Source organism: Arachis hypogaea, chromosome 9 (assembly GCF_003086295.3).
Source record: "Arachis hypogaea cultivar Tifrunner chromosome 9, arahy.Tifrunner.gnm2.J5K5, whole genome shotgun sequence".
In the NCBI taxonomy this organism is placed as follows: Eukaryota; Viridiplantae; Streptophyta; class Magnoliopsida; order Fabales; family Fabaceae; genus Arachis; species Arachis hypogaea.
The window spans coordinates 104,955,403-104,983,320 of record NC_092044.1 but is presented as its reverse complement, the minus strand read 5'-3'; the positions used below and the strand labels follow the sequence as shown (position 1 = coordinate 104,983,320).

The 27,918-nt window shown below is 36.4% G+C and overlaps 2 protein-coding genes across 3 annotated transcripts; both read left to right on the top strand.

Annotated features, from left to right (window-relative positions):
• Positions 1–3,034: 3,034 nt before the first annotated feature.
• Positions 3,035–9,975, top strand: LOC112709423 (DNA-directed RNA polymerase II subunit RPB1-like). The gene is made up of 15 exons (XM_072201900.1): positions 3,035–3,118; positions 3,226–3,489; positions 3,624–3,893; positions 4,007–4,171; positions 4,316–4,477; positions 4,572–4,792; positions 4,897–5,038; positions 5,130–5,465; positions 5,578–5,867; positions 6,034–6,292; positions 6,382–8,894; positions 9,046–9,381; positions 9,598–9,648; positions 9,780–9,812; positions 9,906–9,975. The coding sequence occupies exons 1-15, from the start codon at positions 3,035–3,037 to the stop codon at positions 9,973–9,975; spliced, it is 5,196 nt and encodes a 1,731-aa protein (XP_072058001.1).
• A 15,006-nt stretch (positions 9,976–24,981) lies between these two features.
• Positions 24,982–27,632, top strand: LOC112711470 (uncharacterized). Of its 2 annotated transcripts, XM_025764133.3 has the most exons (2): positions 24,983–25,508; positions 25,596–27,479. In XM_025764133.3, the coding sequence occupies exons 1-2, from the start codon at positions 25,151–25,153 to the stop codon at positions 27,422–27,424; spliced, it is 2,187 nt and encodes a 728-aa protein (XP_025619918.1). In that variant the 5' UTR covers positions 24,983–25,150; the 3' UTR covers positions 27,425–27,479. The 2 variants fall into 2 exon arrangements, with proteins under 2 accessions (XP_029145019.1, XP_025619918.1); XM_029289186.2 differs by having other exon boundaries at positions 24,982–27,632.
• Positions 27,633–27,918: the final 286 nt, after the last annotated feature.

The window sequence follows — 27,918 nt, the reverse complement described above, 5'->3', positions numbered from 1 at the left end:
TTCAATTTGAAGTCATAGTTTGGAGATGACATATCAGATCCTTTATCACATGAAGTCAGTAAATTCTTGATATAATATTTTTGGTCAGGTTAATACGATGTTAAAGATAAAATTTGACCTTTTATTTTAAGACTTACATTTTTTTTTCTTAATTTAATGGTTTATGTTGCGGTATTACATATTTCACTACTTTAACAATTTATTGATTTAGATTTAGTAAGGTATATCTTTGAAGAAGCCTAAAATTAATGTATGCTCAATTGAAATTAGCATTAATTTATACATATTTTATACTTTTGTTTTAGATTTATGCTTGAATGCAAACTTAAAAAGATTTTATAATAAATGAGAAAATCTAATTGTAAATTTTTTCATATGATTAAATAAATATATTTTTGAATTGATTAATTTTTTTTTTACGTAAAACAAATCCAAAAATAGTGTTTAGGTAACAGTAACTCAAACATATTTTTCAAAATAAACTTATGAGAATATATCAAAAATTAAAATATGGCAAACTCAATTTAATTACTAATAAAAAATTCTAATTTTAGGAAAGACAATATTTTTCTATTACAACATTGAAAAAATTAGTGAGAACTTAAGCAGTTTATACTCTGTTGATTTTTAAAAAGAGATTACATCTAAATATCAAAGTGAGGAATTTAACGAATTTGGCGGCGGTTTGAGTGAATCCGTAGCTAAAAGTAAATTTTGTCTCAGCGACTACTTCTCGCAATTAGGTCAATTTAACAGCGATTACACTATAATTGTCGCTAAATTCCAAACGAATATCAACGCCAGACCTAGCCGCCGCATCAACTGCCATTATTTTTTGGACGGCAGCAGTTGTAACTGTCGCAAAACCACCATTGCTATCTGCTAGATTTGTAGTATTTCTGCAATCATAGTGCTGGTGGGTTTGGTAGTTGTAATGGTTTTTATAATAGACTTGTAATTTTGGTGTTTGTCATCATATTCAGGTTTTAGTAATAGAAACATAATTGATATTGGAGTAGTAATAGTGGTGAAAAACTAACAATAATATTAACGAGGTATGTGTAATTTATTAATTTTAGAAAAAATAGTTATGAAAAGGTTTTAGAAAGTAATAAAAAGTGAAAAAAAAAGTTTAAGACCGTTCATTTTTGGCAAAAATATTTTAAATTAAAAAAGTAAAGTATATTTTTTGTTGCTAAAATTTGTTAAAAATTTAAAAAATATTCTTAAGTATTATTTTGTTTCAATTTTATAACAAATGTTTTTTATTTGCATCAAACTTACCTCTATTAGCTAAGTTTCAAAAAATTTAGGATCAATCCAGTAATAATGCATGATAAATAAAAATTAATGACAGAATTATGTGTCTGATTTGCTTGTGTTGAAAGTTATATTTGTATTGTTGAATTAGACCTAAATTTCTTGAAAAAATAGCTACGAGAAATACATTTGATACAACTCAAAAATTTTGAGACAAATTTAAAATAAAATAAAATTTATGAATATTTTTAAAATTTGAGTAATTACCCAACTTTTCTAAGGTTTTTAATATCGGATGATTTAGTCCGCATGTTTCAAAATCCACAAAATAATCCTTAAAACTGCATTTGTTTATAAGTACGAGACACTAATATACAGGAATATAGGGTACATTTCATTACAACCATAGGACATTGAGACAGAGACACAGAAACATAAAATCATGTTTGACAGATGAGACATGGACAAAAATATTATATCCAAAGATACTGAATTATTGTATTTTGTGTCCATCTTGATAGAAAAGATATAGAGACACTAACAAAAGATAAAACTTATTTTTATTTTTTCTTTCATTATTCTTATTATTTTTTCATAATTATATTTTTTATTATTATATTTTCTTACCAAATTGTTTGAATAAAAAAAATAAGAATAAATTGAACTTTCATAATTCGTTGTAGTATATTACTAAACAAAATACAAAAATTAATAATTTTTGTATCTTATTTTTAGTGTCTTATCTTGTTTTATCCTGTTATTAGAACCAAACTAATCTATAAAGATATAAAATCATATTTAAGAGACAAGACATAGATAGAGATTATGTATAGAAATATTGAATTATTGTATTTTGTGTTTTTTTTTATAGGAAGAACATAATCACACTAACAAAAAGACAAAACTTATTTTTTTAATTTTTCTTCATTATTTCTATCAAATTTTTATAATGATATTTTTTATTGTTATATTTTTTTCTTAAATCTTTTGTATGAAAAAAGAGTAAATTAAAATTTCATAATTTATTTAAGTTTATTATCAAATAAAATATGACACTAATTTTTTTATCTTTATTTTTTGTGTCTTATTTTTAATATTTTTATCTTGTCATATTTTTAGAACTAAATACAGTCTAATATTTACCTCCAATAGACAATATAACCCTGATTTATTTAATTAAAATGACTATTTTTAAATTTTTAAAATTTGTTAGAAATTATTTTAAAAATTTTTAAATTATTTTGTCCTTCAGATCAAATTAGAAGAGATTACATTGACTAACGAAATAAATAATAAAGACAATTTTATATATTTAAAAAAAATTAGTGTCCAATTTTAAAATCTAATAGAATTATTTAAGTAATTACTCTTAAAACTTTTGGTAAATTCGAGAGAAAACAATTATAATTTTTCGAAGTGAAAATATTTTTTTCTTGCAATTAATGCTTTATCTATTATTTTATTAAAAGGTCGTGGACTTGTGAGCCGGACTAGTTAAATACCCTACATTCATGCGCACCGTAACAACTCCTCTCATTGTCATATATCATATATGCAATGTGAGAGAAAGAAAACTCTCGCCGGTGCCAGGGTTTATGATATAGTCCGAGCCTGAAGACCAAAGTTGAAAGAAAGAACAGAAAAGAAAACAAGAACTATTGATCAAACTTAAAAAGAACATTGACACATAAATTCGAAGCAAAAATCAATTATATATTATAAAGAATAAACAAATAATAACTGCATTTTCTTTTCCGTCACCGTTCTGGTTGCGATGGATATTAGGTTTCCTTATTCGCCGGCGGAAACTGCAAATGTACGTACGGTTCAGTTCGGAATTCTCAGCCCCGACGAAATCGTAATGTTTTCCAACTTAAAACATTTCAAAACCCTCGAACTTGAAGAAACCACAATGATTGTGATTATGTATTGTGATTGTGATTGTGTGTGTGTGTGTGTGTGTAGAGGAGAAACTCTGTGGTGGAAATCGAGCACGGGAAGAGCTCGGAGAAGGGGAAGCCAAAGGTCGGAGGGTTGAGCGACCCTCGCCTTGGAACCGTTGATAGGAAGATTCGGTGTGCCACGTGTACGGCTGATATGGCTGAGTGCCCGGGGCATTTCGGTCACTTGGAGCTCGCTAAGCCAATGTTTCACGTTGGTTTCTTGAAGACGGTGCTCACCGTCATGCGTTGTGTTTGCTTCAACTGTTCCAAGATTTTGGCGCGCGAGGTCCGATTTCAAATGTTTTGAGAACCATGCATTGAGTTAATAGGAGAAAGGAGCTTAGTTGCTTCTTGTTGAATTTGATTTTTTTCTGAATTCTTGTTTAGTAGTCTCTTTTTAAGTTGACTATGGTTTTGGAGCAGGATAAGAAGTTTGAACAAGCTTTGAAGATTGGGAACGCTAAAAACAGGCTGAAGAGGATCTTGGATGCTTGCAAAAACATAAGCAATTGTCAAGGTGGTGAAGATTCTGAGGAGCTGGTTCGAATTGGCTGCGGTGCCTTGCAGCCCAAGATTACTATTGACGGTATAAAGATGATTGCTGAGTATAAGGCTCGGAGGAACAAAAACAATGACCATGAACAGCTTCCTAATCCTGAAGAAAGGAAAGAGATTCTTTCTGCAGAAAGGGTAATAATTGACATTTGATCCGAGTTCGGAATTTATATTATTATCTTGACTTCTATGTTTGTTGCTAAATAGTAAATAATAAATAATAAATACACATGTTGAATCAATTGAAGGTTCTTGGTGTTCTAAAAAGGATAAGCGACGAGGACTGCGAATTGTTGGGCTTGAATCCGCAGTTTGCGCGTCCTGATTGGATGATCTTGCAAGTTCTTCCAATTCCTCCTCCACCAGTGAGACCTTCTGTTATGATGCACTCATCTTGTAGGTGTGAGGAAAGTGTTCTCTTCTCTTGCACTGTCTTTACTTGCTGTACAAGTTTTCTAAGCTCTTTAAATTTAATTAATCCTTTACCAATGATAGTGATGAGTGATAACATTTTCATCTTTATCTTACCTACATTATGTAATTGTTGGTGCATGTAGGATGACTTGACTCATCAGTTAGCCACAATCATCAAGCACAATGAAAATTTGAAGAGACATGCGAAAAATAGATCACCTCAGCATATTGTTTCCCAGTTTTCTCTGTTGTTGCAGTTCCATATAACCGCATATTTTGATAACGAGTTGAAGGGACTGCCAAGAGTATGATTGTGTTCATATGCCGCCGTTTGCTACTGATATAATCTGCATTTCCTTTATAACCGTTGAATTTGGAATTTTGATAAAATTTTCACAGGCTACTCAAAGAACAGGAAGGCCTATCAAATCAATTTGTAGCAGGCTTAAAGCCAAAGAAGGTCGGATTAGAGGAAATTTGATGGGGAAAAGAGTTGATTTTTCTGCTCGAACGGTTATTACACCAGACCCGAACATTAACATTGATGAACTTGGAGTGCCATGGAGTATTGCTTTGAACCTTTCACACCCTGAGACTGTAACTCCATATAATATTGAAAGGTTGTCCTTTGGATATGGTTTTCTACTTGCTTGGCTTTTAAAACATTTTGTATAATTATTAACCAAACAAAGAATTTTAATTTACAAAAAAATGTGAAAAACAGGTTGAAGGAGCTTGTAGAGTATGGACCCAATCCCCCACCTGGGAAAACTGGTGCCAAGTACATCATTCGCGATGATGGGCAAAGGCTTGATCTCAGATATTTGAAGAAAAGTTGCCATCCTCATTTGGAGATAGGATACAAGGCATTGTGTTTTAGATGATACAGTTTCTCTTCTTATTTTAAAAAGGTTTCCTCTTGATGTCTGCTAATAGTTTCAATTGTTGTGATTTTAGGTGGAGCGCCATTTGATGGACGGAGACTTAGTTCTCTTGAATCGTCAGCCTAGTCTTCATAAAATGTCCATTATGGGGCACAGAATCAAAATCATGCCTTATTCTACGTTTCGGCTTAATTTGTCGGCAACTAAGCCTTATAATGCTGATTTTGATGGGGATGAAATGAACATGCATGTTCCTCAGTCATTTGAAACCAGAGCAGAGTTGTTGGAGCTCATGATGGTGCCTAAATGCATTGTATCTCCTCAATCAAACAGACCAGTAATGGATATTGTTCAAGACACACTATTAGGATGCAGAAAAATCACCAAGAGAGATACCTTCATCACAAAGGTATTATTCACCGAATTTTTATATATTGCTGCAGTTACTTGATATATGAAGAAGTTCTTGTACAAGCTACTCAGATTAATGAATTTTTTGTTTTCCTTTTTCTTTTTTAAAGGATGTATTTATGAACATTCTAATGTGGTGGGAAGATTTCGACGGGAATGTTCCTACACCAGCAATATTGAAGCCAGAACCATTGTGGACTGGGAAACAAGTTTTCAATCTTATTATTCCCAAGCAAATAAATTTAACTAGGTATTCTAGCTGGCATGATGATAACGAAGGAGGATCATCAATAACTCCAGGGGATACTATGGTCAGAATTGAAAAAGGGGAACTACTTACCGGAACTCTTTGCAAAAAGACACTTGGAGCATCTACTGGAAGTCTCATTCATGTCATTTGGTATGCAACATCACTATATAAAATGTTAAATGTTCCATTCATCTTTACAACTTCTTTGCAAAGGGTTGAATTGATCTAATGATCTTGGTAAACGTGGCTTTGGAAACTGTAATAATTCAGTTACTTTCTTCTTTGCACACCCTCGCTAATGTTGGCTTGAATACAGGGAAGACGCTGGCCCCGATGCAGCTCGTAAATTTCTTGGCCACACTCAGTGGCTTGTAAACTACTGGCTTCTGCAGAATTCTTTTAGCATTGGAATTGGTGATTCGATTGCGGACGCTTCGACTATGGAGGTTATTAACCAGACTATTTCAGAGGCAAAAGAGAAAGTGAAAACACTATTTAGGGATGCTCAAGAAAAGAAGTTGGAGTCTGAACCCGGTCAGACAATGATGGATACATTTGAGAAGAAAGTGAATGAGGTGATTCAATTATATTGCAGGTCACTTTGATATATTACTAAATTCTGCATTTGCTTGAATATGATGTTTCATGTTATTGGCAATCTTAGGTGCTGAACGAAGCTCGTAATGATGCCGGGAAAAAAGCGCAGACAAGTTTATCTGAGAGCAATAATCTGAAAGCAATGGTGACAGCTGGTTCCAAAGGAAGTTTTATCAACATATCTCAGATGACTGCTTGTCTTGGTCAACAGAATGTTGAAGGCAAGCGAATTCCATTTGGGTTCATAGATAGGACACTGCCACACTTTACAAAAGATGATTATGGGCCTGAAAGCCGAGGCTTTGTGGAGAACTCGTATCTTCGAGGGCTGACCCCACAAGAGTTCTTTTTCCATGCCATGGGAGGTAGGGAAGGTGTTATTGATACTGCAGTGAAGACCTCTGAAACTGGATACATCCAAAGGCGGCTTGTGAAGGCTATGGAGGATATTATGGTCAAATACGATGGAACTGTTAGGAACTCCGTAGGAGATGTCATACAATTTCTCTATGGAGAAGATGGTATGGATGCTGTTTGGATTGAAACACAGAATCTTGATTCCCTGAAAATGAAAAAGTCAGACTTTGATAGGACCTTTAAGTATGAGTTTGATAAGGAGAACTGGAATCCTAGTTACATGCTTGAAGGGCCTATTGAAGACTTGAAATCCAGCATAGAGCTTCGTAATTTACTTGAGGATGAATTTGAAATGCTTGAACATGATAGACATCTGCTTGCAAATGAGATTGCCACTACTGGTACTAGTTCTCTTCCACTGCCTGTTAACCTTAAGAGGCTTATCAGGAATGCTCAGAAGACATTTAAGATTGACTTTCGAAGGCCTTCTGATATGGACCCGATTGAAATTGTAGAAGCTGTTGATAAGCTACAGGAGAGACTTAAAGTTGTTCCTGGTGATGATCTCCTTAGTCAAGAAGCTCAGAAGAATGCTACTGTCCTGTTCAATATCCTTCTTCGCAGCACTCTTTCCAGTAAAAGGGTCTTGCAGGAATATAAGCTTTCCCGCGAAGCATTTGAATGGTTAGTGGGAGAGATAGAATCAAGATTCCAGCAGTCACTAGTAACTGCGGGGGAAATGATTGGTTGTGTGGCGGCACAATCTATTGGGGAGCCGGCTACTCAGATGACTCTCAACACATTCCACTATGCTGGTGTAAGTGCTAAGAATGTTACACTTGGTGTTCCCAGGTTAACAGAAATTATTAATGTGGCCAAGAGAATCAAAACACCTTCCTTGTCTGTGTATTTGAAACCTGAGGTTAGTAGGACTTCAGAGGAGGCCAAACGTGTGCAGTGTGATTTAGAGCTTACTACACTTAGGAGAGTGACACAAGCTACAGAGGTGTGGTATGATCCAGACCCATTGTATACTGTAATTGAAGAAGATGTTGATTTTGTGAAGTTGTACAATGAAATGCCTGATGAAGAAGTTGCTCTTGAAAGAATGTCACCTTGGTTGCTTCGCATAGAATTGAACCGAGAGATGATGGTGGATAAGAAGTTGAGCATGGCTGACATTGCTGAGGAGATAAAACATGTGTTTGATGATGATTTGAAATGTATTTTCAATGATGACAATGCTGAAAAGCTCATACTTCGTATCCGAATCATGAATGATGAAGCCCACCGGGGAGAGATTCAGGATGATTCTGCTGATGATGTTTTCTTAAAGAGAATAGAAAGCAGCATGCTTACTGAGATGACATTACGTGGCATCCCTGGCATCAGCAAAGTATTTATGAAAAGTATTGACGTTCCAAAATTTGATGACAATGAAGGTTTTCAGACTCATAAGGAATGGATGCTTGAAACTGATGGTGTCAACCTTTTAGCTGCAATGTGCCATGAGCAAGTTGATGCAACAAGGAGCATAAGCAACCACCTTATTGAAATTATTGAAGTCCTTGGAATTGAGGCAGTTCGGCGGGCTCTTCTGAATGAATTGCGTGCTGTCATCTCTTTTGATGGATCTTATGTCAATTACAGGCATCTCGCTATTCTTTGTGATACTATGACTTATCGTGGTCATTTGATGTCAATTACGCGCCATGGTATCAACCAAAATGATACCGGTCCAATGATGAGATGCTCATTTGAACAGACTGTTGATATTCTCCTTGATGCTGCAGCATATGCTGAGGCTGATCACTTAAGGGGTGTCAGCGAAAACATCATGTTAGGCCAGCTTGCGCCCCTTGGCACTGGACAATGCTCTCTGTATCTTAATGATGAGATGATTAAGAATGCATTTGATCTCCAGCTACCTAGTTATATGGATGGTCTTGACTTTGGCAAGACACCTGCTCATTTCTCCATGTCAACTCCCTATCTTGATGGCTTGATGTCACCAACTCATTTGTCCAGTCCAAATCTGCGGCCATCACCAATTAATAATGCAGTTTTTTCACCTTATGGAATGGCCTGTGGTTACAGCGCATATCGAAGTGACTACAGTATATCTTCACCTGCTTATGATCCAGTTTCACCTAAGTACACTCCCACTTCTCCTGTATATAGCCCTGTGTCACCAAGTTATAGTCCTCTTTCCCCAACTTATACGTGAGTCATTCTTTGGATTCTTTTAATATTGGTTTCTGGAAATCTATATGATAAATGGAACTTGCAACCAAACTGTATTGATATCCTGAAAACTTTATTTTCATAAAAAAAAAAACTTTAGATTTGAGTCGGAAATTATATTCTTTTGCAGCCCGACGTCTCCGGCATATAGTCCTATATCACCTGCATATAGCCCCTCCTCTCCTGGGTACAGCCCTACATCACCAAGCTATAGTCCTATATCACCTACATATAGCCCCTCCTCTCCTTGGTACAGCCCTACATCACCAAGCTATAGTCCCATATCACCTACATATAGCCCCTCCTCTCCTTGGTACAGCCCTACATCACCAAGCTATAGTCCTATATCACCTATATATAGCCCCTCCTCTCCTGGGTACAGCCCTACATCACCAAGCTATAGTCCTACTTCCCCTTATTACAGTCGGTTATCTGCAGAGTATAGTCCCACATCACCATACTATAGGTGAGTCATTCTTTGGATTCTTTTAATTGTTGAACTTTGCTAATGGATGAAGAAATGGAAGTTGCCAACACTAAAATGAGGATGAGCCTTAACGTTGGTTCTCAATATTAGCTTTTTGGGTAGTTGAAAATAGTATAGTGACTTTGGTTCTCAACTGCACACTTGTTTTGTTATAGTTCTTCACTCCAAGTAACTATATGCCATATTATTTTGCAGCCCCTCATCACCAACTTATTCTCCATCCAGCCCAAAATTTAGTCCAAGCAGGTAAGTTAAGAACAACAGTACAAATATTCTCTCTTTCTTTCTTCTTTTCTTGCTTTCTTATGTGTTGCTAAAATTGCAAGAGGTTGCATTTCTTCTTTCTTTGACTAATCCACATTTTCGCATTTTACAAGTCCGGATTTCAGCCTAACTTCTCCACAGTTCAGGTATGCATCTATAGATATCATTATTTAATTATTTTAGTTGCCAAATATCTAGGCATATCTATTAATTTTGCCATTCTGTTTCATCATTTATAGTGCTTCAATGGAATACTCGCCAAGTCGACATGGTTACTCACCGTCATCAACCAGCCAATACACTCCATAGACAAGTGCCAAGGATGAGGATGATAATACAACTCTCTGAGGTACACTCACACCTGAAGAAAATTAATATCTGTCATGATTTCTATCTTTATTGGATGGAGTATTTGACAGTAAACATAATTATGAAAATCTTCACTAGATATATAAGGTGATTCAATATTCACTTGATTCTATTTTGCTCGTATTGATTTAATAAATGTGCATTTCAAAATAAAAAATCTTTAAATAGTCTCTCATTTTTTTCAAAGAAAAAAATAGTACAAGAGGTGTTATTATTTTAAATGTAAAATTACTTTATGTTAAAATAATATTTAAAGATATTTTTTAAACAAATTTTATGAATAAAAAAATTATTATAATATCAAATTTATAGCTTCTTTAACATAAAACATTTGTACTCTCATTAGTGATCCTATTTTTCTAAAATATTTTCTAAACACAATAATGGCCAGATTTTTGGAAAATTGGAGGATATTTGTTGTTGCTAGTATAAGAATTCGAGGGAAAAAGAAAGAAGGTTTTGATGTTGGTATTCTTGCACTTTAACTTCCCTTGGGATTCATGGTTGCAAAACAATAATGAGTGATAGCATTTGCTCAGGTTTTCTTTCTCTGCTTTTTGATTTCCCCCTTGTTTGATTTAAACTTGTAGAAAAGTTACCTATTTGTATTGTGGTTATAGTAGCATGTATGACTACTCAATTCAATTCTGAATCGAATATTTCACTGGAAAGTATCTAAGACTGGTGTGAATGGTTCAACACAACTTGAGACTTCAAGGAGAAGAGTTAGCTCTGCTTGGCTCTCATGTTTGCATGATTCTATCTGTTTCAATTGTATTAATAATCACAATGGAACTATGCAAGTGTTTCTGCTTTCATTTGTTTTCTCGATCTTTTTCTTTATATTTTAGCATTCTTTTTCCCTCTTCATCCAAACAGTTAATCTAGTTGTTTGATAGTATAAAAATTCTGATACATTTTTATCGGTAATAATTCTAGAGATCCAGAAATATTGGGAACGACTAAAGATTCATGATCACTTGTATACATGGTGATATCTAGAATGTCCAATACTAAGAAATTTTTAGATATGCTATGTAGACAATGATCATGGATTTTTATGATTATTGTTTTTAGTATTTTTGAATCTCTTTAGAATTAATACGGATACTTCAAAAGAAAAAATATATATTTGTTGAATTAGCTACGAATACAAAACTCAGCATGGTAGTCTGTATAGAATATAAACAAAGAAGATTACCATAGTCATCCAAAAAGGATATTACAATACTATTATTATATTATCTTGACATCGATCTTAAATTAATTTAGAGGAAACTTATAAGACTGATAAAAAAAAAAAGCGTGCACATATTTCAGTTTATAGGCATTCAGAACTAATTCTGTAACTATCATAAATATGTACAATACATTGTATATACACAAAAAAATTAATTATCTATATAAAATATATATCAAAATATAAAATATACAATAAAAATAAATTAAATAATATATTTATATACAAATATATTATGATTAATTTTCAATGTGTATATATTATTTTGAGTAGAGTTGGAGGTTTGTATATTTATATATACTTTAAATTTTGCTTAAAGAGTAAAGACTATATAAAAGAGATAATCATGATCTTCGTTTATCTATTTATTTTTATTATATAAAATTGATACTTAAATTTTTAAATTTTTTATTTAAATTAAATAAATATATCAAATTATTAATTACGAAAATGTATAAAATTGAAGTATTTATAAAAATCTATTATATAACACATCTCGAATGTTGAGAGGTTAATTTAAATTTGAGCATATCTCGACATCTAAGATATAATTGCTAACTACCTTTCTAACTCAACTCAACTCAACTCAGCTTGAGCATGCTAAAAGTCCTTTGCTAGATAGACAATAAGAAGAGCAATCTTTTACTCCTTAGTAATATCATCAACATCAAAAACAAATTTATTTAGTTGATACCATAAAAAATTCATCTTAGTAATAAAAAGAAGGGGTTAAAATTGTCCTTGGTAGAGAGATTTAGTAGATAAACAACTAAGCCAATAAAAGAGAATTAAAGAAGTTACCTGAAACCAAACTATTATCAATGCTCATTTACGGGCCTCTTGCCACTTTGCAATCACAGAATACATGGAGCAAAGATTCAGAGGATACACCACAAATGATACAACTGTCTTCCTCCATCATATATCTTCTGGTGTAGTCAAAAGGGTTTGATGCGCTACGAGCCAGCAGAAAGACCGCAACCGTGGAGCCTCCAGCTTCCATATTTTTTAGAATAAGAAAGCATTTGAGTTATCCGCATGTCCCAAAAAGATAACACAAGCCGATTTGATCGAGAAGACACCACTCAATATCATAAGCCAAACCAACCTATCGATGCCCTAAAACGATTTAATAGAAGCAAAAATATAATATCAATCCTCTCCCAGTATAGTACCAATCCGATCATAGTCTCAATGACTATTAATAACAAACTCGCAAATTCTCTCTTCCAGCATCTCTTCGCTAACTTCTAATTTAGCAAAGTCCACAAGTTTATGAATATCTAGAATTTATTGGTCGGTCCAAAAATTAATCTCAGTACCGGATCCGACCCTCCATATGAGATTATTCTAAAAATCCTTCTAAATTATTTGGATGCCTTGCTTTAACAACACGAAAAGTAGCCTCACGACATCCATAATGATTTCAAAGAACTTTAACCCAAAGATCTCCTTTATTATGGACAAATGTTCGATCTAATTCATCAAATTTGCATTATTAAGAACTCACACAGGTCTAAAGCCGAAACCTCTTTGCGCCTTAGGCGAACAAAAAGTTTTCCACTTAAAAAGATGAGGCTTTTGATGTGTGGAAAACGATCAAACACAAAACTCACCGGCAAGTGTACCGGGTCGCATCAAGTAATAATAACTCACATGAGTGAGGTCGATCCCACAGGGATTGAAGGATTGAGCAATTTTAGTTTAGTGGTTGATTTAGTCAAGCGAATCAAGTTTTGGTTGAGTGGGTTGTATTTAACAGAATATAAATTGCTTGGAATGTAAAGGGAGAAGGGAAATTGCAGTAAATTAAAGAACAGGAAAGTAAACTTGCAGAATCTTAAAGAACAAGAAATTAAATGACTGAAACTTAAAGTGCAAGAAATGTAAATTGCAGTAACTTAAATGGCAAGGAATGTAAATTGCTTGAATGTAAAAGGGATTTGAGGACTGGGATTGCAGAATCTAAACAAAGAGAAAGTAAATTGCAACAATTAATAAAGTAGAAGATGAATTGGAATAAACTGAAATTCAAACAGAAAATGAAATTAAAGTGCAGCAGGGTTCACAGAAGAACCAAAAGTAAAATGGGATCTCAGGTCTCAAGAGACTAGAAAGCAGAGTCTAGATCTCAATTTGCCTTCCCAGATCCAAGTTCACAAAGCAATTGACAAGGAATTGAAGAAGAAGCAGTAAAGGGAATGTAAATGGGTTCAATTATGCAGAAGAGAAATTAAAGAGTTCTTGAGTGGAGATTGAGACAGAATTTCCTCAATTCTTAACACCCAAGAATCAAAACAAGGAAATTAAAAAGACCCAAGCAAGAATGAGGAAGAAGAGAGATCAATTCCCCTCCCCAATTCTCTGAAATCTCAGTGAAGACACCAAGAGAAGTTCCAAAGTGCAAAAGTAAAATTCAAAGCTCAAAAGAAAGTGCAAAATTCAAAAGCTAAGCAAAAGGTTCAAAAAAAGGGTCTAATTACATCAAACTAGCTCCTATTTATACACTTTCTATTCTTGGATTTTGGGATTTGGATGGGCTTTTGATTTGGTGAAGAAATGAATTAAATTGGCATTTTAATTGAATTTTTCGGCCCAAGAAAATAGCTTCCAGGAGGCTGCCCTGCCCTTGTGGAGGGCAGGGCAGGATTTGGTGCGTGTTGGTGCTTGCTTGGTGCGGCTTGGTGCGGCTTGGTGCAGTCTTGGTGCGCAAAACGCTGCCCTGCCCTCGCGGAGGGCAGGGCAGGAAAATTTGGTGCGCCAGAAATGCCACGGTGCGTGCTTGGTGCTGCTAGATTCAAGCTGTGATGCGCGCTGGTGCTGCCAGGATCGTGCCTTGGTGCGCAGAATGCTGCCCTGCCCTCGCGGAGGGCAGGGCAGAAAAATTTGGTGCTGCCAGGATTGTGTGTGGTGCACGCTGGTGCTGCCAGGGTCATGATTTGATGCGCCAGATTCACTTCTTGGTGCGCCAGAATTGTGCACCAACCAAATGCTGCCCTGCCCTCGCGGAGGGCAGGGCAGTGTTTCCAAAATGCAGTCCCGTGTTCGAATCCGGGCAGAAACACACGCTACATCATTTTCCTTGGTTTCTTGGCACGGTAATGGGCCTTAAGTCCTAGCTTCCTCATGGTCCCGTGTTCAACTCTTGTGGCAAGCATTTGGAGACATTTTCCTTTGATTTTCTCCCTTGGTGAGCCCGATACTGCCCTTGTGGAGGGCAGGGCAACATTTTATTCCTCTTGATTCCAAGGCACAAAATTGTGCTCTGCCCTTGTAGTGGGCAGGGCAGAGTTGCCTTTCATGCTTGGTTCCCTTATGTTGCCCTTCTAGAGGGCAGTGTGCCCTTGTGGAGGGCAATGCTTGCCCTTCCTCATGTTGTGCGCCACACTTCTTCTCTCTTTGACCACACTTTCTTTTCCTTGGGCCACACTTCCTTAGGCCACGCTTTTCCTTTTTTTTTCTTTTCTTCACCTACAATAAACCAAAACAACCACTCAAAGTATCACTAAATTCAAGAGGCTTATAAATCAATTAAAATTCAATTAAAATTAGCTTAAACCTCATGGATTAACATTAATTTCATGGTGGTTGCTTGATTTAAAGAAGTTGTGCATTTTCACTCCAAATCACTTACTTAAGAAGCAAGAAAGTGCATAAAGACTAACAAAACAAATGAAATTAGCTTGAAAAATGGGTATATGATGACTTGTCATCACAACACCAAACTTAAATCTTGCTTGTCCCCAAGCAAGCATCAAAACTAAGAGTAAATGACATGAATAAGAAAAGAACACATATCCTTATTAGGCATATAGCAGAACTTGATTTATGGAGTCTTTATGCAGACAATGACAACTCACTTATTGTTGCTGCTACATAATATACATCTTTCCTCAAAGGCTTGCTAAACTTGCTGTTGGAAGACTCACTTTTTAATTACTCCCTTGCTAACTTTTCTTGGCTTATAATGCTTAACAAGCTTATTATTCTTTTGGAGGTTTGGTGTCAAATGTTGCAGTATTAGCCTTTGGCTTTATTTTCTTTTTCTTTTACTCAACATCTTTCCACCACAGACACATGGCTCACTAATTCTTCCTAGGATCATTGATGCCCAGCATCTCTTTGGATAACTAAATGTTCTGTATCTAAGTTGCTCTTTATTGTGGATTTTCAATTGGCCATCCCAAATCAGTTGATCTAAGTGACCGGGTTTTAAAATACCCCTTAGAATTTACTCATCCAAGCATATCTTAGTACAAGAACACCACAGGCATATGTCCTAGGGTCCAAGCTATTGGTGTCCAACCTTTATTCTTTGTTTTTCTTGCTATTTTGGCTTTTTCTTCTTCCTTTCCTTTCTGTTTTCGTTACCAAGGGCTGTTTCATTATTGATAAGAGTCTTTATACAGCAGGCTAACTTACACTTGAATGAGAATGATATTATGCAACAATTATTTCATGAGTTATGCATTTAATCAAACACATATACCACCACCAACTTCCATTCTTACTTATGCAACATTGGATATTTCACTTTTCAATTCAAACAAGTCTCTTTTATTTAAGCATATGGGAAACAAAACAAAATTTCAAGCTAAGTGATGGATAACAAGCATTATGCAGATTTAGCATTTTTCTAGCTATTTATTAACTAACTAAAATGAAAAACAAAGAACAAAAATTGCATGAAGTAAAAGAAATAAATGATGGAGGCATATCATGTTTCAGACATGCATCTCCTTATTAAAGACATGAAAGAGGAGATATGAAAGAACTTTGCCACCTTCTAATGGTCGTGGCTGCTGCTTGATTCTCCCTTCTTCTTCTTTCTCTTCCCTGTCTTGGAATAATCTCGGATCTCTTCACCAGGACATCTTCTACCCCAAACAGAATCTAAGAGTCCTGAGAGCCCAACATCTTCCAATCTTTTAAAGGTTGCCTCAGTATATTGATGAGATCTTGCCTGTTGCTTGGCTAAAAATTCAGGGCATTGCTCAAATGGCTTGATCTCAGGATTGAGTGTTGGCAAATTGTGGGTCAAGTACTCCAACCTTGCTTGCATGTTTTCATCATTCTCCATTCTTTGTGCGTATCTGACTTCTCCCATGGTGTGATGAACATTCTTCCATTGATACAGGTTGTGACTATATTCCCCTGCTTTAGCTTGACTAAAATACAGCTTATCATATGATTCTTTGAATTCTTTGTATTGCTCTTTTTGTCCTTCAAGAATCTGTGCTTGAAATTCTTGCTGCTGAGTCATCATTTGTTGTTGCCATCTCTCTTGTTTTTCCTCCATTTGACGCTGCCAAGCTTCCCGTTCCTCTTTATCTTTCAAATATTGCTCTACAAATTCTGGATGGGGCTCTAGATATTTCTCTTGGCCCCCCTGATTTTGACCTTGTTGAGCCTGCATGAGTTGCTGAGATAGTTCTTCAATTGATCTTTGTAACTGGCTCATGTCTATGGCATCATGAGCTTGATTTCGTCCTTCCTCTCTTTGTGATCTCCTTTGTCTAGGAGCTACCACCCCTTCTTGATCTTCTTCTTCATTTATTCCCTCCATACTCTTCTTGGTGATTCCTTTTCCCTTTTTCACTTTTTCTGTATCCTCATCTTCAAAGATTACTTTAGCTTTCTCACATAGTCTGAGGATGGTACTTGGATGTCCAAGACTACTTGATTTGCTTGTGCTATTGGCCATATCTTGAATACTGTCGGCTATGAGTTGTGCGAGGTTGATTTCACCTCCATGTAAGATGCAGTATGTCAAGAGTGCCCGTTTGATTGTGACCCAAGAGGCGTTTCCAGTAGGAAGAATAGATCTCCTCACTATTTCATACCATCCTTTGGCTACAGGAGTAAGATTTATCCTTCTCAAGTGACTTGGAACTCCCTTTGAATCTCTTTCCCAATCTGTATTTTCCACACATAACCCTTGCAGGATCTCATCAGGATTATTTTCCATTTGCAATCTAGCCTCATAACTAGGCTCTGCATAAGTTATGGTTCTCAACTTTAGAGCCCTAGTGATGGTTGCTGGGCTGAAGCTCACTTCAACTCCTCTGACATAACTTGTGTAAGGAGCACTATCTTTGTTTTCTTTCACAGCATTTGCATAGAACTCCCTGATCATAACTGCACTGATGTCAACTAGAGGAGCACACAAGAGTTCCCACCTTCTTTCTCTAGTAATTTGCCTCATGATGGGATATTCTCCTTCCCTCAACTCAAGGCTTTTCTCATAGATGACATTCTTTGCCTCCATGAACCTATGATATCTCCCTTCATGGAATTTGGATCTAAATTTGTTTGCATCAAATGATGGGGGTTCGGCTACCATAGGTTCCTTTCCCGGCCTTCTTTTTGAACTTGAAGAGGCCATTGAGTTTGAGGTGAAAAGAAAGAAGAAGTGAGAAAAGAAGAAGTTTGTGTTGTGTTTGGGAAGAGTTTTGGTTCGGTTCTGTTGTGAGACAAGGGAATTATGTTGGTTTTAGGAGTAAAGAGGATTATGATTCTCATATGAGGGTAGCTTGAATGAGTGTGTAAACCGTTTGGTGCAACGGCTATTAATAAGCAAAGTCTTCAAGCTTTCCAACAAAACCACAATGAATGAAGAAGGAACTCGTTAGTGCTCATGAAGGGTTGGGATTGAGTTGTTCATCTAAAGGATTCATGGAATGGACGGTCTGCATGCATTGTTGAGGCTTGACGAGGATCCTCCTCCCATTGGCTGCATGTATTTAGGCGTTCAATGATGCATGCATGCATACAAATTCTGCTTCCCCATGAGCACGTTCTTCTAGGCACATGTGACCATCCTCACATAGCTCCTTCTAGCCGTGGCCCCTCCTAGATTTTGTCTTAATCTTTTTTTTCCTACCTGAACCAAAACAGCTAGCTTAGAACATTAATATAGTCGTTGGCAATTTATTTGCAATAATAAAAATTGTTTTAGTTTGTTTAATAGTTATTTGAATTTTTTTTTTGTGATCAATTGTGTCCCTAAATAAAAATGCTAAAGTTTGGTGAACACCAAAGTTATCTTTTATTGAGGGGACGGCTTAACATTGCAAACCGTTCTTCACAATTGATGCATTTTATATAAAAAATTGATGCATGATCCCTTTCTGTATGGTTTTGAGTCCATGATTGGGAAATGATCTTCTGAACATTGTTACACATGCAAACACCAAACTTAGTGTTTGGTCATATGCTTCATCAAAAGAATTATGCATATGTTCTAAGACTAATCCCCTTTTTTTGAAAGATGAACTTGGGTGTACCTTAAGGTACACCAAACTTAGAAGTTTGACATGTGCTTTAAAACAATGTATGTATTTATCAGGCATGAAAGTTCAAAATTATACTCAGAGGAATCATAGCTTATTGAATGAAAGAGAAGACAGAAAGCTTAAATCATGGGTTGCCTCCCATGAAGCGCTCTTTTATTGTCACTAGCTTGACATTGAACTCCCTTTAGGGTGGTTGATGTTGGTGATGTCTCAACTTGTCACCTCTCACTGTAAGCTTTCTCTGTGTGCCTTGATGCTCAATTTCCATGTGCTCAAGAGAAAGTATTTGGTTGACAGTGTAATAATCTTCTGTTCCCAGCTGTTGATATACTAGTTGCACCTTATCACCTTTAGAAAATCCTTCAGTTGGAATTTTCTTGTTCTTCCACCCTTTGTGAGCCTTGTTCTTGCTCTTCATCTTTTTCTTTCTTGTTGATCTTTCTTTCTTGACATTGACTTGAGTTGTGATACCTTCCTTCTTGTTTATCACCCCTGCTTCCTTTTGAATTTCTTTTTCTCCTTGTATAAGTTTGTTTTTCTGTTCTACTGCCTTGTTGGTTGCTTGCTTTGGAAGGGAGTCACCACTTGTTTTGCTTATTTCTTCATTCCTGTGTAATTCTGGAAAGACTTTCAGAGTGATGCTCTCCTCATGCATCCTGAGGGTTAACTCTCCCTGCTCTATATCCACAATGGCTCTAGCAGTGGCAAAAAATGGTCGACCAAGTATTATGGAATCATTTCCATTTTCTGAAGAATCCAGGACCACAAAATCTGCAGGATAAATGAACTTGTCAACCTTAACTAAAAGGTTCTCAATCAGCCCTTTAGGATATACCACTGATTGGTCTACCAACTCCAAGGACATCTGTATTGGTTTCACCTCCTCTATGCCAAGCTTCTTCACTAAAGAAGATGGGATTAGATTTATGCTTGCTCCTAAATCACACATTTCCTTGTTGATGAATAGGTTTCCAATAGTGCAAGGTAGGAAGAAACCTCCAGGATCTTCAAGCTTGGGAGGGAGTCCCTTTTTAATGAGTGCACTGCATTCTTCACTAAGCATTACAGTTTCCTTTTCAATCCAACTTCTTTTCTTGTTGATGAGCTCTTTCAAGAACTTGGCATACAGAGGCATTTGCTCCATAGCCTCAGCTAAAGGTATGTTAATTTCCAGCTTCTTGAAAGTCTCAAGAAATTTGTGGAAATGCTGATCCTTTGTCTCTTTGTGTAATCTCTGTGGATAAGGCAGTGGTGGTGTTAAGTTCTTCTCCACTTGATGTTGTCTTGGAATTGGTTCTTCCATGATTTGCTTTCCTTTTTTCAAATTCTGTGGTTTGTTGTCTTCCTCTGTGAGTTTTTCTGGGACATTCTTGCTTACCATGTCCTTGTTGATGGCTTCATCATTCTTCGTTGGCTCATTGTCATTGTTCTTGGTTGCTCCTTGGTTACCATCCAATAACAGTTTTCCACTTCTTAGTTGCACGACCTTGCATTCTTCCTTTGGGTTAGGAATAGTGTCACTAGGCAGTGAGCTTGATGGTTTTTCAACAGAAATTTGTTTTGAGATTTGCCCAATTTGCCTTTCTAAGTTCTTCATGGAAGCTTCTTGGTTCTTTGTTGTCAATTCTTGGTTCTTCATCATTTTCTCCATGAGCAGCTCTAGATTGGTGATCCTCTGGGATTCATGTGAAATTGGTTGATTTTGGGTTGTTGATGGATGATGATAAGTGGTTTGATTTGTTGGGTGGTTATTGGGTGGATAATGGTTAGAGTTGGGGTAGTTATTTTGTGGTTTTCTGTATGTATTTTGGTTAGTGTTTGGCTGGGGGTTATGGTTTGTGCTTTTCCAATTATTCTGACTTGTGTTTCTTTGCCATGGTTGTTGGTTTTGATTATGGTTGTCTCCCCACCTGAGGTTGGGATGGTTCTTCCAAGATGGATTGTAAGTATCACCATAGACTTCATTTGTTCCAGGATTTTGGTTGTGCATGTATTGGACTTGCTCTTGCTGTTGCTCCTCTTGAGTTTCTTCACTTTGCACCCAAGTAGTTGGTGGTTGGTTGGTGGCACTCACTGATGCAACTTGCAAGCCATCAATTCTCTTGGCCATTTGTTCAAACTGTTGTTGAATCTGATGCTGCATTATCTTGTTCTGAGCTAGAATTGAATCCACTCCTTCCAACTCCATTACTCCTCTTCTTTGTGATGGTTGGCGTTGTCTTTGATGAGCAAAGAAATATTGATTATTGGCCACCATGTCAATGAGGTTTTGAGCTTCCTCTGTAGTTTTCATGAGTTGCAAAGAGCCTCCAGCTGAATGATCAAGTGCTTCTTGAGCTTTAAGAGTGAGCCCCTCATAGAAGTTCTGCAACTTATCCCACTCAGTAAACATCTCTGGTGGACATTTCCTCAATAGTGCCTTATATCTTTCCCATGCTTCATATAAGTTTTCAGCCTCCATTTGAGTGAATGTCTGCACATCAGTCTTCAATCTTAGGATTCTTTGAGGGGGATAAAATTTGGCAAGGAACTTGCTCACCAAGTCATCCCAAGTGTTGATGCTTTCTTTTGGAAAGGTCTCTAGCCATTGGGTGGCTTTATCTCTGAGAGAAAATGGAAAGAGTAGCAACTTGTAGCTATCAGGAGGTACACCATTGGTTTTCACAGTGTCACAGATTCTCAAGAAGGTAGACAAATGTTGATTTGGATCCTCCAAAGGTCCTCCTCCAAAAGAACAATTGTTTTGAACCAAAGTGATGAGTTGTGGCTTTAGTTCGAAATTGTTTGCATTGACATTGGGAGGAAGAATGCTACTTCCACAGTGTCTAGCATTTGCAAATGTGTATGAAGCCAAGACTCTTCGTTGTTGTTGGTTATTGTTGGCTCCTTCTCCTGGTTGATTGAGATCTCCTTCCATCTCTTGGAATTCCTCCTCAGATTCTTCCTCTCCAATAACGTTTTTTCCTCTTTCAGCTCATCTTATTCTTCGAAGAGTTCTTTGGTCAATTTCAGAGAGGACAGGGGAAGATCTTCCTGTACCTGACATACAAACACACAACAATAAACACACAGATCCAGAAAACTAATGAAACTCCAATCTATAGTTAGAATGAAGTTTTAGTTAGTTTAAGCAAAAATTCAAACAGTTAGTGTGTTAGTCAAAATTAAAATAACAGAAAAGAAAAAGTGCTTAATCTAGACCTCCACTTCACTTAATCATTGTCAATCTATTTCAATCCCCGGCAACGGCGCCAAAAACTTGATGTGTGGAAAACGATCCAACACAAAACTCACCGGCAAGTGTACCGGGTCGCATCAAGTAATAATAACTCACATGAGTGAGGTCGATCCCACAGGGATTGAAGGGTTGAGCAATTTTAGTTTAGTGGTTGATTTAGTCAAGCGAATCAAGTTTTGGTTGAGTGGGTTGTATTTAACAGAATATAAATTGCTTGGAATGTAAAGGGAGAAGGGAAATTGCAGTAAATTAAAGAACAGGAAAGTAAACTTGCAGAATCTTAAAGAACAAGAAATTAAATGACTGAAACTTAAAGTGCAAGAAATGTAAATTGTAGTAACTTAAATGGCAAGGAATGTAAATTGCTTGAATGTAAAAGGGATTTGAGGACTGGGATTGCAGAATCTAAACAAAGAGAAAGTAAATTGCAACAATTAATAAAGTAGAAGATGAATTGGAATAAACTGAAATTCAAACAGAAAATGAAATTAAAGTGCAGCAGGGTTCACAGAAGAACCAAAAGTAAAATGGGATCTCAGGTCTCAAGAGACTAGAAAGCAGAGTCTAGATCTCAATTTGCCTTCCCAGATCCAAGTTCACAAAGCAATTGACAAGGAATTGAAGAAGAAGCAGTAAAGGGAATGTAAATGGGTTCAATTATGCAGAAGAGAAATTAAAGAGTTCTTGAGTGGAGATTGAGACAAAATTTCCTCAATTCTTAACACCCAAGAATCAAAACAAGGAAATTAAAAAGACCCAAGCAAGAATGAGGAAGAAGAGAGATCAATTCCCCTCCCCAATTCTCTGAAATCTCAGTGAAGACACCAAGAGAAGTTCCAAAGTGCAAAAGTAAAATTCAAAGCTCAAAAGAAAGTGCAAAATTCAAAAGCTAAGCAAAAGGTTCAAAAAAAGGGTCTAATTACATCAAACTAGCTCCTATTTATACACTTTCTATTCTTGGATTTTGGGATTTGGATGGGCTTTTGATTTGGTGAAGAAATGAATTAAATTGGCATTTTAATTGAATTTTTCGGCCCAAGAAAATAGCTTCCAGGAGGCTGCCCTGCCCTTGTGGAGGGCAGGGCAGGATTTGGTGCGTGTTGGTGCTTGCTTGGTGCGGCTTGGTGCGGCTTGGTGCAGTCTTGGTGCGCAAAACGCTGCCCTGCCCTCGCGGAAGGCAGGGCAGGAAAATTTGGTGCGCCAGAAATGCCACGGTGCGTGCTTGGTGCTGCTAGATTCAAGCTGTGATGCGCGCTGGTGCTGCCAGGATCGTGCCTTGGTGCGCAGAATGCTGCCCTGCCCTCGCGGAGGGCAGGGCAGAAAAATTTGGTGCTGCCAGGATTGTGTGTGGTGCGCGCTGGTGCTGCCAGGGTCATGATTTGGTGCGCCAGATTCACTTCTTGGTGCGCCAGAATTGTGCACCAACCAAATGCTGAGGGCAGTGTTTCCAAAATGCAGTCCCGTGTTCGAATCCGGGCAGAAACACACGCTACATCATTTTCCTTGGTTTCTTGGCACGGTAATGGGCCTTAAGTCCTAGCTTCCTCATGGTCCCGTGTTCAACTCTTGTGGCAAGCATTTGGAGACATTTTCCTTTGATTTTCTCCCTTGGTGAGCCCGATACTGCCCTTGTGGAGGGCAGGGCAACATTTTATTCCTCTTGATTCCAAGGCACAAAATTGTGCTCTGCCCTTGTAGTGGGCAGGGCAGAGTTGCCTTTCATGCTTGGTTCCCTTATGTTGCCCTTCTAGAGGGCAGTGTGCCCTTGTGGAGGGCAATGCTTGCCCTTCCTCATGTTGTGCGCCACACTTCTTCTCTCTTTGACCACACTTTCTTTTCCTTGGGCCACACTTCCTTAGGCCACGCTTTTCTTTTTTTTTTCTTTTCTTCACCTACAATAAACCAAAACAACCACTCAAAGTATCACTAAATTCAAGAGGCTTATAAATCAATTAAAATTCAATTAAAATTAGCTTAAACCTCATGGATTAACATTAATTTCATGGTGGTTGCTTGATTTAAAGAAGTTGTGCATTTTCACTCCAAATCACTTACTTAAGAAGCAAGAAAGTGCATAAAGACTAACAAAACAAATGAAATTAGCTTGAAAAATGGGTATATGATGACTTGTCATCAGCTTTCTAACCAAATTAACTCCTCCAAACAAAATTGTGACATATGCTATCAATTCGATTACAAATACTCAAAGGCAGCTTCATGGTTTGCATTATATAAGATAGGATAGTTGATAGAGTCAATTGAACAAGACTCACTCTACCTACCAAAGAAACATTACAGACTTTTTAAGAGTTAAGACATTTTAATATTCTGTCAAAAATGAAATGATACATTCAAATATATCATGATTATAAAATTAATTTATAATTTTATATTTATCTTTTTAATAATTTTTTTTATTCTCATTTATTTTTCTAAATCCAAGTAAATTTAAATTTGGCACATCTCTTTATTAAATATATTCAAATATATCATGATTATAAAATTAATTTATATTTTGTATGTTTCTCATTTTTATTCATTTTTTTAAAATGTTATTTAATTATTTGTAATCCAAAAAACATCATATAAAAAGACAAAGTATGAAAATTAAAACAAATATAAAAATAAAAGCAATAAATAAAGATATAATTTTATATAATTCTAATATAAAAAGTTTATAATTTTTTTAAAAATAAATGAATTCAAATTTTTAAATAATAAATTATATTTTAATTTATATTACATTTTAGTTAAATAATTATATAAAATTATATATTAATGATTAAATAAATATTTTGTAAAATATTTTAAATATAAAACCATTTAAATTTAATATTAATTTATATATTATTTAATTAATATCTAAATAATATAATATTTATTAAAATACATTATATAATATAATTAATTAATAAATTTAAAAGATCAGCATTTTTAATAAAATCTAATAAGCTTTTAACCAATAAAAAAATGTATAATTTTATATTATTAAATATAATCTCATATTATTAAAAATATTAATAAAAATTAATTAACGATTATAAATCAGAAAATCTGTTGGCACTTAATACTAACTGTAATTAATTTACCACTCCGAGAGGTCACACTCTAGTTGAAAGAAAAAGAAAATCATATCTAGTATATATATCATTGTTGAAAAAGGGGTAGGTTTCCATTAATTAGGTAAAGCCAAAACATGAAGATGGAAGTTACATACTGATTCTGGAATATCTTGTACGCAAACATGGTTACCAAACATAACAATCATAGTAGGTAGTTAGTTACGTAGCTTCTTTCTTTGCACGGCAAAACACAAGGCCCCTACCATCTCCTTCATGGACCATGAAACACCATCTCAAATCAATAGCTGAACATGGAAAACGTGTCTTCAACCAGAACCAGGGACTCATTCATCTTGGCAAACTTGGCCAAGTTGAAGACGCTGTCACTGTCTTCGAAACCATGCCCCACAAGAACCTTGTAACTTACAATTCCATGGTTTCGGTTTTTGCTAAAAATGGTAGGATCAATGATGCCCGCAAACTGTTTGATAAAATGCCCCATAGAAACCTGGTTTCTTGGAACACCATGATTGCTGGGTATGTTCACAACAACATGGTTGAAGAAGCCGCTCACTTGTTTGACACAATGCCTCGCAGAGATAACTTCTCATGGGCTTTGATGATAACTTGCTATTCGCGTAAGGGGATGCTCCATAAGGCTAGGGAGCTCTTTGATTTGGTTCCTGATAAGTTGGACACTAAGTGTTGGAATGCCATGATTGCAGGTTATGCGAAGAAGGGTCACTTCCGCGAGGCCGAGGAAGTGTTTGAGCGGACACCGGTAAAGGATTTGGTTTCTTACAACTCGATGTTAGCCGGGTATACCCAGAATGGTAAAATGCATCAAGCATTGCAGTTTTTTGAGAGGATGACCAACAAGAACGCAGTTTCATGGAACTTGATGATTGCTGGGTTTGTTAACTGTGGTGATCCTAGTTCTGCTTGGCAGTTGTTTGAAAAGATTCCAAATCCTAGTGCTGTTTCTTGGGTTACGATGTTGTGTGGATTTGCAAGACACGGTAAGATTATGGAGGCTAGGAAGCTTTTTGATAGTATGCCTGATAAAAACGTGGTCTCGTGGAATGCAATGATTGCAGCCTATGTCCAAGACTTGCAAATTGGTGAAGCTGTAAAGCTGTTCAAGGAAATGCCAGATAAAGATTCTGTGTCATGGACTACAATAATTAATGGGTACATTAGAGTTGGTAAGCTTAACGAGGCAAGGAAAATTTATAATCAGATGCCTTGCAAGGACACGGCAGCACAAACTGCTTTGTTGTCCGGATTAATACAGAATGGAAGAATAGATGAGGCTGGTCAAATGTTCAGTCGAATTCATGTTCGCGATGCTGTTTGTTGGAACAGCATGATTTCAGGCTATTCACAGAGTGGAAGAATGGAAGAAGCTTACAACCTATTTAGACATATGCCCATCAAGAATGCAGTTTCGTGGAATACTATGATTTCCGGGTACGCTCAGGCAGGGAAGATGGATCGAGCAGCAGAGATCTTTCATTCCATGGAAGCAAGGAATATAGTTTCTTGGAATTCTCTTATTGCAGGTTTTCTACAAAATAGCTTATACTTGGACGCTGTTAAGAGTTTTGTTATCATGGGACAGGAAGAACAGAAACCAGATCAATCAACTTTTGCATGTGCCTTAAGCGCGTGTGCGAATCTTGCAGCCTTGCAATTAGGCAAGCAGCTCCATGAATACATTCTGAAGAGTGGTTATGTAAATGATATCTTTGTTAGTAATGCCTTGATTGCCATGTATGCAAAATGTGGAAGGGTACAGAAGGCAGAACAGGTGTTCAGAGATATCTGGCGCGCAGACCTTATCTCTTGGAACTCCCTCATTTCGGGTTATGCTTTGAATGGATTAGCAAATGAGGCGTTTAAGGCCTTCGAGCAGATGTTATCAGAGGGGATTGCTCCAGATGAGTTTACCTTCATGGGTATGTTATCAACATGCAGTCATGCCGGTTTAGCTCTGAAGGGTTTGGCTTTGTTTAAATGCATGGTTGAAGAATTTAGCATTGAACCCTTGGCTGAACATTACAGCTGCCTAGTTGATTTGCTTGGCCGTGTTGGTAGGTTTGAGGAAGCCTTCAATGTAATGAGGGGTATGAAGGTGAAAGCAAATGCTGGACTATGGGGTTCGCTGCTTGCGGCTTCTCGAGTACATAAAAACCTTGAACTCGGTAGAGTAGCAGCCAAGATGCTTTTGGAACTCGAACCTGCTAATGCCTCCAACTATGTTACTTTGTCAAACATGCTTGCAGAGGCAGGAAGATGGAAAGAGGTTGAGAGGCTAAGGGTGCTCATGAGGGAGAAACAAGCTACGAAACTTCCCGGATGCAGCTGGATTGAAATACAAAATCAAATACAATCTTTCATCTCCGACGATCCCTCAAAGTCGAGAGCTGAAAATATTCCGTTTATATTGAATAGTTTAACTGAACACATTAGGGACAAATGTATATCTGATATGAATCAATCATTGGAATTTTATGATTGGAGATACCAAAGTGTTAGCCTGCCAAGAGGTTAATTAAAGTAGCAAAAAACCTTTTTGAATGAAATTAGAGAGATACCAAATGTCCAAATGTCATGTGTTAATGCCATGTCTCTTTGAGAAGAAAATGATGCCGCAAATTTTGGTTCTGTGGCAGAAAAGTTGAAGCATACAAGAAAATGAATGAACACCCTGCAAGATGATATATTCACTAGAATGGTTCTCTTCAACCATACTTTCTTCATGTATTCACCTTTTTCCATTTTTGTGATTTATGAGAATACTAAATACTTATCTACCATGAAAAGATATATGTAGCTTCAGTAAAACTAGTCTCACATAATCTCAGGTGCGAACAATACATAATTGATACTTGATGCATTTATGTTTTAACTTGTTATCAATTAGATGAAATACTTTTCCACTGGACTATTGGAAATGATAGACATAAAAAAGTGTGTTAACTGGATGTCCAAGATCGTACAAGTACACAAAATATTTTACCATCCAACTTGAAATGTGTTCCTCTA